General features: G+C 34.4%; 1 protein-coding gene across 1 annotated transcript; it reads right to left on the minus strand.

Annotated features, from left to right (window-relative positions):
- Window positions 1–6,718: 6,718 nt before the first annotated feature.
- LOC105777435 (superoxide dismutase [Mn], mitochondrial) lies at window positions 6,719–9,344 on the minus strand. The gene is made up of 6 exons (XM_012600706.2): window positions 8,909–9,344; window positions 8,380–8,426; window positions 8,168–8,293; window positions 8,016–8,072; window positions 7,544–7,621; window positions 6,719–7,137 (listed from the first exon to the last, which is right to left on the minus strand). The coding sequence occupies exons 1-6, from the start codon at window positions 9,201–9,203 to the stop codon at window positions 7,045–7,047; spliced, it is 696 nt and encodes a 231-aa protein (XP_012456160.1). The 5' UTR covers window positions 9,204–9,344; the 3' UTR covers window positions 6,719–7,044.
- Window positions 9,345–13,506: the final 4,162 nt, after the last annotated feature.

Below are 13,506 nucleotides of genomic sequence, written 5' to 3' on the forward strand. Positions count from 1 at the left end.
CGACCGAAACAAACAGCACTGAACAACAAACTGCTATTGGATCTTCGAACGTTCTGGTTACACTTGAACCTATAGAAGCTCAAAGTAATTTAACATTTAACTTACATGTGTGTTGACTTATTATTTATTTTATTTTTTAAATTTCTTATATTACAATACTTTTATTTTCTAGCTGAAACTGCTGGGACGCGAAGAGTTCGCAGATGTACGCTACTAAGGGATTTATACGATCTAGATCCAGTCGAGCATGTCCAAGTATCCAGTAATAGCTTTGGTCAGCCTGTTGGATCAGAAGCTCACCTTTTAGCAGGATACATGGGCATTCTAGCACGGAATGCAAATATGTTGCCAATTAACTTCGAGTCATGGCATAAAGTGCCCGAGAGTAACAAGAACCAAGCTCTCGATAACATTAAGGTAACAAAACATGTATGTCACTTATAATACTTGGGTTTAAGTTTCGTTTACATTTACTTTCTTAAGTTGTGTTTTTTTAGGCGAGATTTGTTCTAGAGGTCTCTGATGCTTATGTAAAGAAGGCATTGGGAAAAAGATGGAGAGACCATAAGAGCACTTTAAAGAAAGACTATTTTAAGACAAAAACAACACTCGACGAGAAATTACAAAATGTCCCGCCGGGAATGCTAAGGTACCAGTGGGAAGAGGTCGTTAGATTTTGGACTTCGAAGAAAGGAGAGGTATGTGTTACTACAAAAATCTTGTAATTATTTTGGTTTATAGTATTTAATAATTAACGTAATAATAATTTCATAATGTAGGATCGTGAACGAGTTGGAACAAGTAGTAGGCAGAAACAAAAATTCACGCACACAGCTGGGTCGAGAAGTTTTGTGTGTGTAGCTCAGGCCGAGGTATTTTGAAATTTTTAATACTGGCAGATATTTATTACTTTCTATCAAATAATATTTTTACTATTGTATTGTAGGAAGTGTTGTTGGCTCAAAAAGTTGGACGCCTTCAACTTTTTGACATTACACATAGGAAGAAAGATGGAAACCCTATGACTCCTGAAGCTGCAGAAATTATGGTACGTTTGCTTAATATAGTTTGACTTGTTTTAATTATTTATACTGTTTATTTTCTAATGGTTTATTTCATTTCTTGTAATGCAAATATTGTTAAGTTATGTTGCATTTGTTTTTTTAATATATATTGCGTTCTTAACTATGTGATTTATTTTTTAGGAAAAACTGAAGGATAAAAAGGCGGAGTACGAAGCGATTGCTTCCAGTGATAGTTCTATTCATATTAACGACATTGATAACCGGATTATCACTGAAGTTTTGGGTCCTGAAAGGTATGGTCGGGTTCGATTTCAAGGATCTTTTGTTAACCCATCCCAATATTTTGGATCCAGCTCGCAACAATACATGCGTTCGGGAAGTCAGGCCCAAGCTGAAGTTCAAAGGTTAAGAGACCAGATATCTCAGATGCAAGCGACAACAACTGAGCAAATTACACAACTTAAAGCGGAGGCAACATCGAGAGAAGCTGAGGTTCAAAAAAGATATGAAGAACTCCAGCTACAACTTAAAGCAGATGCGGCAATGAGAGAAGCGAGGCAAGAACGAGAGAAGTCGAGGTTCAACGAAGTATGAAGAACTCCAAAGATGACTTAAAGTAGATGCGGCAGCGAGAGAAGTAGAGGCTAAAGCGAGGGAAGTAGAGGCTGCGGCGAGGGAAGCAGAAAAACTTAAAAAGTTTGATGAACTCCAGCAGCAGCTTCAGAATATGATGAAGATGTTTTAGCAATCGCAACCGTCGTCGTCTTAGACTATCGTGTAAATATACTTCAATTTTGACTTTGGTATTATCATTTAAACTTTTACAATTTTTGTAAGAATAATACGAATTTTATTTTATTTATTGGCACTTATTTTAAATATTATATAGATTTATTACTTTTGGTTGATTTAGATTTGGTTTCTTCTGATTTGTTTTTACAAGAGGGCTGCAAATTAAAAAAAAACTTTCCAAATCTGCCAAAATTAGCGGCGTTTTTTGCATAAGCGCCACTAAAGACCATGGTCTATAGTGGCTTTTTTTCCTAAGCGCCGCGAAAGACCATGGTCTATAGTGGCGTTTTTCGCCTAAGCGCCGCAAAAGACCATAGTCTATAGTGGTGTTTTTCGCCTAAGTGCTGCTAAAGACCATGGTCTATAGTGGCGTTTGTTGGTTAAGCGCCGCTAAAGACCATGGTCTGTAGTGGCGTTTGTTGGTTAAGCGCCGCTAAAGACCACGGTCTATAGTGGCATTTTTTTTAAGCGCCGCTAAAGACCACGGTCTATAGTGGCGTTTTTTGGTAAGCGCCACTAAAGACCACGGTCTATAGTGGCATTTTTTTAAGCGCCGCTAAAGACCACGGTCTATAGTGGCGTTTTTATTTAAGCGCCGCTAAAGAACATGGTCTATAGCGGCGTTGTAAAAAAAACCCGCTAAAGTTCCTGATCTTTAGCGGCGTTTATTATAGAAACCGCCGCGAAAGTTACTGACGCTGTCATTAGCGGCAATCCTAAAAGTATTTGCGGCGCTAAAAAATGCCGCTATAGACCTAAAAAAGCACCGCTAAAACCCTGTTTTGGTGTAGTGTGTGTCATGGCCATGTTCTTTCCTAAGAATTGTCATACTCAATTTCGTGTTTACTGTCTTGACGAACTTCACTGTATACCACCGCTGTGTCAAAACTCACATCACATAATCTCCCAACACTCTGTTAAACCCCTCATTCTCTAACATTTACAATCATGTATCGTACATCTAAAATAAGTACACATTCATGTAGGCTATACTCATTTTCCTAATCGAGTCATACTTCTTTTCATGTTTCACTTACATCAACACTTCCATGCATCACAGTATAAGTTCCATGTACACTCATATATTTACTTTTCAAAATCACATGCACCCATACATACCACAAATCACACATTTAAACTCACATAGATACTATACGAAGATAATATATACTCATTCAATAGTCACTTAAGGACTCATGCATCTTTACTGAAACATCAACATAAGAAGAAATTTCTAGAATGATTATAAGAGTCGAGACTAAGATCTCATCTGATACTTACCTAGACTACAGCTTGGAGTTCTAGACTCAAACATCCTTCTCGAACTAGCAGTAAAAATTGTTTAAAGAACATAGAATCACCATTAAAACCCATTTACATACAAATGACTAACATCTCAATTACAGACAACCCTCATACAAGGTCTCTTATTCACAACTCACTATCCATATACTTCTTAACAACCTTATTCTTTCAAAAATGTAACATGCAGGGCTATTAGACTTACCAAGAGGTGGAACATCCACCCATTAATTCAAAAACCTTAATTTCTAGCTAAATAAAGGAAAGGAAAACATATAACTTTAAGAAGAAAAACCAGAGCGTAGTATTGAAAGAAGAAAAACCCTCTAAAAAGACCTTTCTCTCCATATATATATATATATATATATATATCTAGTTCCCTTTAGTGGAACTTGATAAGTGGCGATTGTATCCAGAATTTGTTCTAATAAATGACCTAAAAAATCTAGGAGAAATATAAATGAGAATCTTGTACAAATATTATTTAACCAGTCAATCCAGTTGACTCCTAACCAAATCACGTTACAAAATCTAATGCACAGTGCTCAGGAAAACTGGGCATACTATACTTTTGGCGGTAACTTACACCACGCTTACTCTTTGGTTGTCACTCTCTTTTCTTAAATAGCAGAATACTCTGAGATAAAATCTTCAATTGCTTATACGACGAGTACTTTACATCAACTCTTATTCACCAAAAGACTGCAAATGGATGGACTAGACTACGCCAAATAGATAACTTCACATATACACGTCTTCTAATCGGGTCTGCCGGATTTGGGGTGTAACATCCAAAATAAAATTCACTTATATAATCACTTATTTAATAAAAATATTTATGACCTCGATTTTTGAAAATGAGATCCCGATACCTCAATTTCCAAAATCACTGACTTTAGGGTCAATACAAGTGTACTTTAAATAACTCTCCACTTAACAAAGTCATCAGACCAAATTCTAATATAATAATATAATTAACTAGTAAATATTAATTAATAATATTTACAGACTCAATCATCGGAGAATGGGGTTTCGAAACTACTGTTTTCGGTACCACTGAAAATCGGGGCTATTACATCTCAATGCCATTCAATATTTTATTGTTTTTGGGTTTATCAGGAACGAAATTGGTACAAAAGACATAGCAAGCTCTGCAAGATTAAATGACTTCTAGTGGAGCACAAAAAAATGTTTGGTGATAAGAGGGATCACTAAGACTCTAAATGCCAACAAGAAAAGAAGAGTATGATCAATCTCTTTCCTGTTTTGAAATGTCATTGGTGTGATTCAAATGATCATAAGGGTTTCCAATGTTTGATTCACTATCCACCCAATGATGAAAGTTGTGAAGAAGAATGTATGTACCACACTGAGCCTATTGAGAAGTCTTTTTTTAGTGTTACCATCGACAATAATGATATGAATGAGCATGAAACTTCGAGTGACGTTGTTTATAAAGGCAATAAGTGTAATTTTGTGCCTATTTTTAAGCCTAGATCTACCACGGCACCTTGTTCCAAATTTGATGTCAAAAAAGTTGATAGTAATAGTGAGAATTGTGATGATAGTGATAGTGCACTTTGTGAATCAGAAAATTTTGATAATAAGAATTGTTTCCTAGAGTCTATGAATTTGGACGAGTTAGACCTTTATTTTCCTCCTAAAGAGTTGTATTTCGATGAATTTAATGTTCAAACTTTTTTAGGGGTTAAAGGGAAATGAGGATGTCATGTAAAATGATTGAAAGAGAAGAGACATTGAGCGATAAAAATCAATTGAGTTCAATTTACATTGAAAAAAAAGAAGAAAGAAAGAACCTATACAACGAAGAGGAATGATTATTTTTTCACTAACCTCAAGTTGAATTTGTCTAAGGGACTTGCTTCTTTTAGGAATTTGTTTATTCTTTGAGAGGAGCCCAATTAACCCATTCCACCTATGATAAAGATTTTTTCTTATTCGACCAAAGAAAAGATTCAAAAAAAATCTTTTCAATGAAAGGGGGAATGATACATGCACAGGTGGGGTAAAATTTATTAAAGTCAATTCAACCAAGCTGCCAATTTTCAAGTTTGGAAGATCAGTCAACTTGCAACGAACTTTTGGATGGGGTCCAAGCATTTCTAGGCTAAGATGTCTGCATAGCGTTTGAAGAGTTATATTTTAGCTTCAAAACGCACTTTGAATTACTCAATTTCGAGTCTAAAAGCTTAAGTTATGATCATTTTACTGAAGACTATGTGAGCAGAATTTTTGGACAAGATTATTATGAGAAATTACGGGAGTCAGGTTTTAATTCGAGTTTAAAACATATTGGGTTCGAGTGTAATGTCTAATTTTGATTATATATGAACGCAATATTTTATCTATTAGGTTTTATTATTTCATTATTTATTTATTTCAAATTTTAGGATATTTTAAAGTATTTAAAGTTGTTTAGGGTTTTATGTTTCTTAGACAATAAAAAGTTTAGTTCTACTAAAACTACTTCTTATTTAGATTAATTAGAGTTTCATCATACTTTAGAGTTTCATCATACTTTATGATTTTATTTTGATTTAATTAGTTAGCCTATATAAAGGTCTCTTCATTATTCATTAAAGATATTGATTCATTCATTAATAAAATTTTCTACTCTTGGAGTTAATTTCTTTCGTGCAATATTGTTTTCTTGTAAATTCTAGAAACCATTTTTTCTTCTCGATTTTCTTCAAGGAGTCATGAGAATCTATTTTTCATCTTTCAATTTGTCAAGAATTATTTATTGGAGGGTTGATTAGAGCCATTAATTGAAATTGTTGAGCTTTATATCTCAAACAGTTCAATTGGGCAACTATCTTCTATCCATATTCATCGGCTTATTTGATTCGTCTTTCACCTTTTAATTTTCATTTTCTTTATTTATCTATGTTTTGAATCTTTTTTTTTTTTATTCTTGAATTTTTTCTTTCAGTTATTTTTGTTTTCTTTGTTTCTAAATATGTTTGTTTCTTCTTTCAAGTTAGATCTGAATTTTGTGTCGAGTCGAACAACTACCTAGCAGAAAAAAGAGGAAACCAATCCTTGGTCCGCTGCTTCCCTATCACCATTCCTTAGTTCTCATTGCTCTATGTATACTGTGACCCAAAAATAAGGGGATAACATGTCTCCCTGATGATTTCCCCTGGAAGGTGTAAATGCTTCCGTGATAACCCCATTCCACAACCTGCATCAAAGCAGTAGAAATACAGTTCATAATCACCTAAATTAAATTCTAAGGGAAGTTTGCTTCAGAGATGGAGTCTTAGCTAAAATCCCATTGAATATAATTTTGAGCTTTTTCTACAACTTTTATGGCCATTTATCCCACATTGCCTCTCTTAATCCTCCCGTGCAATAATGATATTATCTGTAATGTTTCTTCCAGTAACAAAGCTCACTTAATTAGGGAATGTGTTTTTTGAAGGATTAGATACTAGGTCTAAATCGATCCGCAAACAAACGTGTGTATCAATTCTTCGAGAATATTATATAAAAAAATCAAGCGAATTGACTTGTAAGTGAACGTGTAGATCAATTCATTTAAATACATTACTGAAATTAAATAAATTATAAAATAATTTGTTAAATTTCTTTTTAACACAAACTTTGCATTAAACATATTACAAATTTCTACTTCATCACACATAGATGACAAGTGTTACCATGTTTTGAACCAAAACCAAAAGAAGAGCTACCATGCATCCGCATATCAAAATTAAACCCTATTTTAGTTCAAAGACTATGTGACGTTATCCCATTTAACAAATTGAAATTCATCTCACGCAATTACGTATCATTTTTTGCTACACATGAAAGAAGCTTGAAACGAACAAGCAAAAACCCAAAACCAAGGTGGTCACAAGGGAAATTATTAACTTTCATAAACTAAGAAAAGGGCCCAATCTCAAGCACATTCTTTCTCGTACACTTCACTGGCATATTTCCAATTGATGACTTTCCATATGTTCTTCAGGTAATCTGGTCTAACATTCTTGTACTGCACCATAATAACATAAGTCAAAGGGACACATAATCAATAGGACAAAAGGATTTGCTAAGAATGCTGTCTTCAAACAGATCAATGAATAAGCTAAATTCTTGATACACACACACATATATATCCCTCCCTTCCTCGTGCACGCACTGGAGTAAAAGTTGTACAGAGATTCTCTTAAGAGGAAACAGAGTCCTAACCACTTCTATTGTCTTAACAGGGATATGATGCAGTGATAGGCTTATTTATGAAACTAAATCAAGTAAACCATAAGATCTTTTCGACACTCCCTATCTTCAGTCAGTTGCAGGAGTGCAACAGTGCAAAACTCAGTTTGTTGCTGTGACTAGTCGTAGAAGATAACTTTTGAAAAATATATATAGTGGACAGCTTAAAGTTTGAGAATTACCTGTAAATAGTATGCATGCTCCCAAACATCTATGCCAAGCAAAGGAACTAAATGTGGCCCTTTAGTCACGAGTGGATCCTGCAGCAAAATTTCAATAATTATATTGAACCTGGCAAGACCTTCTGGGTTTCTTTTATCTTCTTACTATAATAGCCACAACTCTCACGGTTCAAGAAAGATATGAACTTGACAAGACTTCAAACTTCAATCTATAGAAACTGATGGCAAGTAACCTCTCTATAAAAAGGGGAAAAAGAACACATCATAGACCTATAAGGTAATGGCCAACCCTGTTGCTTGGTAAATCTTCTAGAGAGAATAATCTAATATCAGATATTCTCAGTTATTAAGTTATGTCTTCCAGCAAAGCAGGAAAAGAAGGTTGATAGAAATAAGTAGATTTAAATTCAACCAAACCAACCAAGATGCCACGGTAATTGTTCTTGGTTTATGCTATATATTACAATCATACCTGATTTGGAGTTGTTTCTATAACGAGTTTCTTTAATTCCTTGTTCACTCCAAGCCACTGCCAAGGCAAAAAGGAAGCAAACAAGAAAAGAGAAGTAAGTGATAGATGCAAGCCATTCATGACCAATAACTAAAATTAACCAAACTCCTTACCACCCAACCAGAGCCCTGCAAAGCAGCACCCTCAGTATTCATCTTCTGAATCAATGATTCCAATGAACCAAAGTGTGTGTCAATAGCCCAACCCAAGGAAGCTTTTGGAGGTTCACCTCCTCCTTCCTGTCATGTAAACGTCAATAAGCAAAGAGGGAATGGATTTGAAATCACAAGCTCCATCACGTAGTACTTGGAAATATGGATCTTACACGAATAGGGGCAAGGTTCTTCCAAAAAATGGAGTGGTTGACGTGACCTGCATGAGATACCAATCATCCAACATAAGGGGAATTTAATGTAATCACCTACAAAGGATAAAAAAACAAAGAGGGCGACAGTCTGGTCAATAGACAACTGTCCTAGTTACACAGAATCATTAATCAAGCAAAATTGAATTATGCTTGTGCCTAATGAACTAAGTTTTTTTTCCCAACAGATTGTAGTAAATCATCGAAACTTAAATTTCAAAACAATGGTGCATGAAACGAATGAAATCAAAATTCAATTGGGCTGAATTCCACCAAGTGAACTTCGGTATCAAAACTAAAGATAACATTTTTAACATTTATATCATTCAAATTTCAAGATATCCTATTTACTTTCGTAATCAGAAGCAAAAAGCAAGTAAATTAGAAAAAAAAATCTTACAATTTCAAAATCTGCAGAAAAATCCCAAAATTTCACTCTTTAAAAAAGAAATTCGATTAATTAGTCGAACAATTAAAACAAAAAATTTACCTCCGCCGTTGAACTTGATAGCGCTTTGCAACTTAACGACGGTGGAAGAATCACCTTTCTGAATAGCCTCATGGAGCTGCTCTAAAGCCTTGTTATAGTTAGTGATGTAAGTTTGATGGTGTTTTTGGTGATGGAGTTGCATGATCTCTCCACTAATGGCGGGCTCAAGAGCGCCATAGTCGTAAGGAAGATCGGGGAGGGAGAAAGTCTGCAATGATCGAGACAGAGGCAGCAGCCTCGTGGAATTTAGGCCCAATGTTAGGGTTCTTCTGGTGACTGACGAACGAAGAGCCATTAGGAAATGCTGTTGGATTAATTTTTCAAAGAGAAAGAAGGGCGTGAAGTGAAGGGGTTTGGTTTATACAGGAAGAAGGGAATTGAGGAATGAGCTGGACTGGGCTGGTGAAAGGACGAGTCTTCAACTCTTGGGTCAAATTAGAGGAAAGGACACCTCGTCTCCTTTTAGCAATGTAATTGGTAGCATATGCGGAAAAATTATTTTATGAACCCTCTATGGTCCACTCATAATTATTTAATGATATTTTAATAATTTTTTATGTTAGTAACACATAATTTTAGTAATTTTTTAACTTTGAATTTTGAATCCGAATCTCAACCCTAAACCCTGACATTAAATCTTAAACTCAAACCCTAAATCATGAACCTCGAGCCCCAAACACAAGTTTAAGGTTAAGGGATTCAAAGTTTGGGGTTAGAGTTTGAGATTCAAGTTTAGGTTTTGGATTTAGAGTTTGAGGTTTATGTTCAGGGTTCAGGGTTTGAAATTTAATGTTTAGGATTTAGGGTTTGGGGTTCGAGATTTGAGGTTTGAGGTTCAAGGTAAAAAAAATTACCAATATTATGTGTCAATGATATAGAAAAAATTGTTGAAATGTCATTAAATAAATGGAAAGAGACCATAATGATGTGGTGGGAAAGGTTCATAAAATAATGTCTCCCATACGATGGATATACCATTTTTTATTAGTATGGGTAGGTATTGGTATCAGTTTGTTTTGGTATGCCGACCTAGTTTGTATTTATGGAGATTTTAAAAGTATAATATGTGTATGAAAAACATTAATTATAATATCAGATGAATGAGATTAAATAAATTTCAAATACAAAATACTCATCAATTATATAAAATATTAGCTTAATTCATGATTTAGCCTCTAAAAGGATACCTATTTTTCTACTTTGGTACCTAAACTTTTCTTGTCCCAATTTAGTACATAAAGTATCAATTTCCTCTATTTTTGGTCCATTTTGTAACGCTTGTTAAAAAAAAATTGGTTAGGCAACTTGGGCAAATGGAAAATCGCCATGTGGCATGTTTTGGCCAATGAAAAAGGGCCACGTGTAAATTAGGTTTATTTAAAATAAACAAAAATTAATTCAAAAATAAAATTATAATATTAAATATTTAAATATTAAAAAACAATTTTAACTTTGATCGACCATTGATTGGTGTTGATTGACTATTGATCGTCTACATGGCATTATTAGAACATGATTTTAATATTATATTTTATTGATTAAAATGTAAAAATCATATATAATAATTATAAAAAATTAAAATAATATTTTTATAAAATTTTAAAATATATAATTATAATTTTTTTTTATTTTTAAATTAGGAAGGATGCTATTAATAAGAAAACATTACAGGATTGCATCACAGACAAGTGTTCTTTCTAGCCCTTACAACAATGCCAAACCCTAATAAATGAAAAATAAAAGCTTTATAAGAATAAACCTTAAAAAACCCTACATTGACACAAGTAAAGCCTAAACCTAAGAAAAACTCAAAAGCCAAATTTGAAATGAAAAAGAAAGAAAAACATAAAAGAAAAAGAAAATTGTTCAACTCTCTGGCCTCCCTCATCAACTTCTCTACTACCATCGTCAAAACCATCAAATATCCTACCTTTTTTTCGTCCATGATGGAATGTATGTAGAGACTGAAACTGTCGGAGTCCTTTCATTCGTATTTTTCCGACTCATTTCATCTTTTTGACAGGGACATTCTATCTTCTTCGACCGCCGGTTCCGTTCTTGGAGGTGCCTCTTCAATCCAAATCCTCGGTGAATCCCATAGTTTCCCTTCCTTCGCCATTATGTGCGCCACATGGTTCACCTATTTGCCCGTAAAATGACAAGTAAAGCTTTCAAACCTCCAAGCCCGTTCTCTTATTTCTTTAATAATCACAACAATATTTGATTTGTCATCTTCAAACATTTGGATTTTCTTTATGACTGTTAAGGAGCCACATTTCAACCACCAGATTTCTGAATCCCAAATCTTCAGCCACTACCACTGTTTGTAAACAAGCTCTCGCCTCTACCGTGGTTGCATCGGCCACAAAAGTATTAGGGTAAGTATATGCTACCAGTATATGTCCTTCGAAGTCTCTAAAAATTATTCCTATTACTAAACTCAGCATATAACTGTCATACGCTGCATTAAAATTACCTTTTACCACATTTATCCTCTGTGGAGTCCAGGCACAATCATTTTGTCAAACACCTGCTTCTGTCACTATTTCCAGTTGAATGTTCTCTATGTAAAATGCCTTAATAAAATATATCAATCTCGTTGTGCACTACCTTTCTCCTTGATGATAAACTTTGTTTCTGTGATGCCATACTGCCTATTATGTGATGACTAACCATTTACACTACTCTTCTTTCATATTCAAAAATAAATTTGCTAACCACATATTCCAATTTTGTTCCGGGCTACTGGATGAGCCATCAATCCCCACTCCTTACAGGACACATTTAATGAACGTACATTCCCAGAAGACGTGACTCACTGATTCCTCCATTGTACGACAAAGAGGACAAAGATTCACAATCTGTAAATTTCTATCTTTTAAATTGTTAAAAGTAGGGAAAAAGTTATTGGCAATTCTCTAAGATGTAATTTTGATTTTGCTTGCAACCTGTAATCTCTATAATTTGTTGTAAAATTTTTGTAGTAGCGTAGGTTGTATCCCTTCCTCTTGCCTTATTATCGTATCCTCCTGTAACAGTCATTTGTATCTACTTTTTGCGAAATATACCCTTGTTTTGTCACCCCTCTACACCCTTTTCATCGTCATTATCCACTGCAATGAGTGGGATGGAAAGAATTCTGGATATTTTCTCTTCCTCAAAAAGTTGTTGTAACACATCAATTCTCCAGGTAACACGATCAAAATTAGTAAGGTATGCTATTGATGTAAAATTAATATTAATATGCTGAACTCTTACTTTGTCATTCCTAGGTCTTGGGATCTAAGCTTCATTCCAGATATTAATCGACTTTTCATTCCCCACTCTCTATCCCACTCATTCCTCCAAAAGTTTCCTCACACTCTAGATACTCCTCCAGGTAAACAAAGGGTGAGATCCTAACCTCGCACTCATAAAGTCAGTATTCAGAAAATACTTTGCTTTAATAACGCGTACAAATAAGCAATCTGGTTTCGTAATTAATTTCCAACCTTGTTTCACAAGTAAAGCTATATTAAACTTCACTAAATCCCTAAAACCCAACCCTCATTGATCTTTTGGTTTACAAATTCTTTTCCAATCACACTAATGAATTCTCTCCCTGTTTTAGAATTTCCTCACCAAAATTTGCTAATAATATTTTCAAACTGACGGCATAGTGAAAAGGGAAATAAGAAACATTGCATTGTATAAACTGGAAAGGCTTGTAATATAGCTTTAATAAAAACTTCTTTACCTCTAAGTGACAACTGGCGAACACTCTAACTTTCAATACGTTTAATCATCTATCTTTAAAACTCGCAAACGCCTCCTTTTTTCACCTTCCAATTATAGTCGGTAAACCCAAATATCTCTCTAGATTACTTGAAACCCTTACCTCAAGAATCGCTCTGATCTGTTCCTGCCTATCGATTTGAATATTGCTACTGAAAAAAATTAGTGATTTCTCAAAATTAATCAACTGCCCTAAAACCCCTTCATATTCATTCACAATTGTTTTAATAGCATTTGCATTCTCCAAACTTGCTTCCCCAAATAAAATACTATCATCAGCAAATAAAATATGAGTTAAAGCAAGTCCTCCTCTCCCCATCTTTTCGCCTTTAATAGCTCCCTCTCTTTTTGCCAATTGAATAAGTGAAGAAAAACCATCTACACATATAAGAAATAAATATGGGCTCAAAGGGTCCCTTTGTCTCAAACCCCTTGAAGGCTTAAATTTTTCTCCTCTAATCCCATTAAACAGAGCCGAATATTCCACCGATCGGATGCACCCCATCATAAGATTCAGCCATTCATCAAAAAAACCCATTTGTTTTATTACTTGTTCAATAAAATTCGATTCAACCTTATCACAGGCCTTGCTCATATCTAATTTCAATGCAAAATAGCTCCGATTTCCCTCTCTTTTTTGTTTTAATGTTTATAAAACCTCGTAAGCAATGATCGTATTATCTGTGATTTGTCGTCCAGGAACAAAAGCTGCTTGCGCCTCATCAATGCACTCGTCCAACACAGTTCTAAATCTGTTAACAATTATTTTGGATATAATTTTATACACCACATTACATAAACTAATCGGCTTGAATTGTGTCATA

The sequence above is a fragment of the Gossypium raimondii genome, chromosome 10, assembly GCF_025698545.1.
Source record: "Gossypium raimondii isolate GPD5lz chromosome 10, ASM2569854v1, whole genome shotgun sequence".
Classification (NCBI taxonomy): Eukaryota; Viridiplantae; Streptophyta; class Magnoliopsida; order Malvales; family Malvaceae; genus Gossypium; species Gossypium raimondii.

Coding starts and splice junctions, on each gene's coding strand:
- LOC105777435 (XM_012600706.2), bottom strand. CDS start 9,203: ATGGCTCTTCGTTCGTCAGTCACCAGAAGAACCCTAACATTGGGCCTA. Junction 8,427..8,908: donor TATCAAGTTCAACGGCGGAG/GTAAATTTTTTG, acceptor TATCTCATGCAG/GTCACGTCAACCACTCCATT. Junction 7,622..8,015: donor TAGAAACAACTCCAAATCAG/GTATGATTGTAA, acceptor ATTTTGCTGCAG/GATCCACTCGTGACTAAAGG.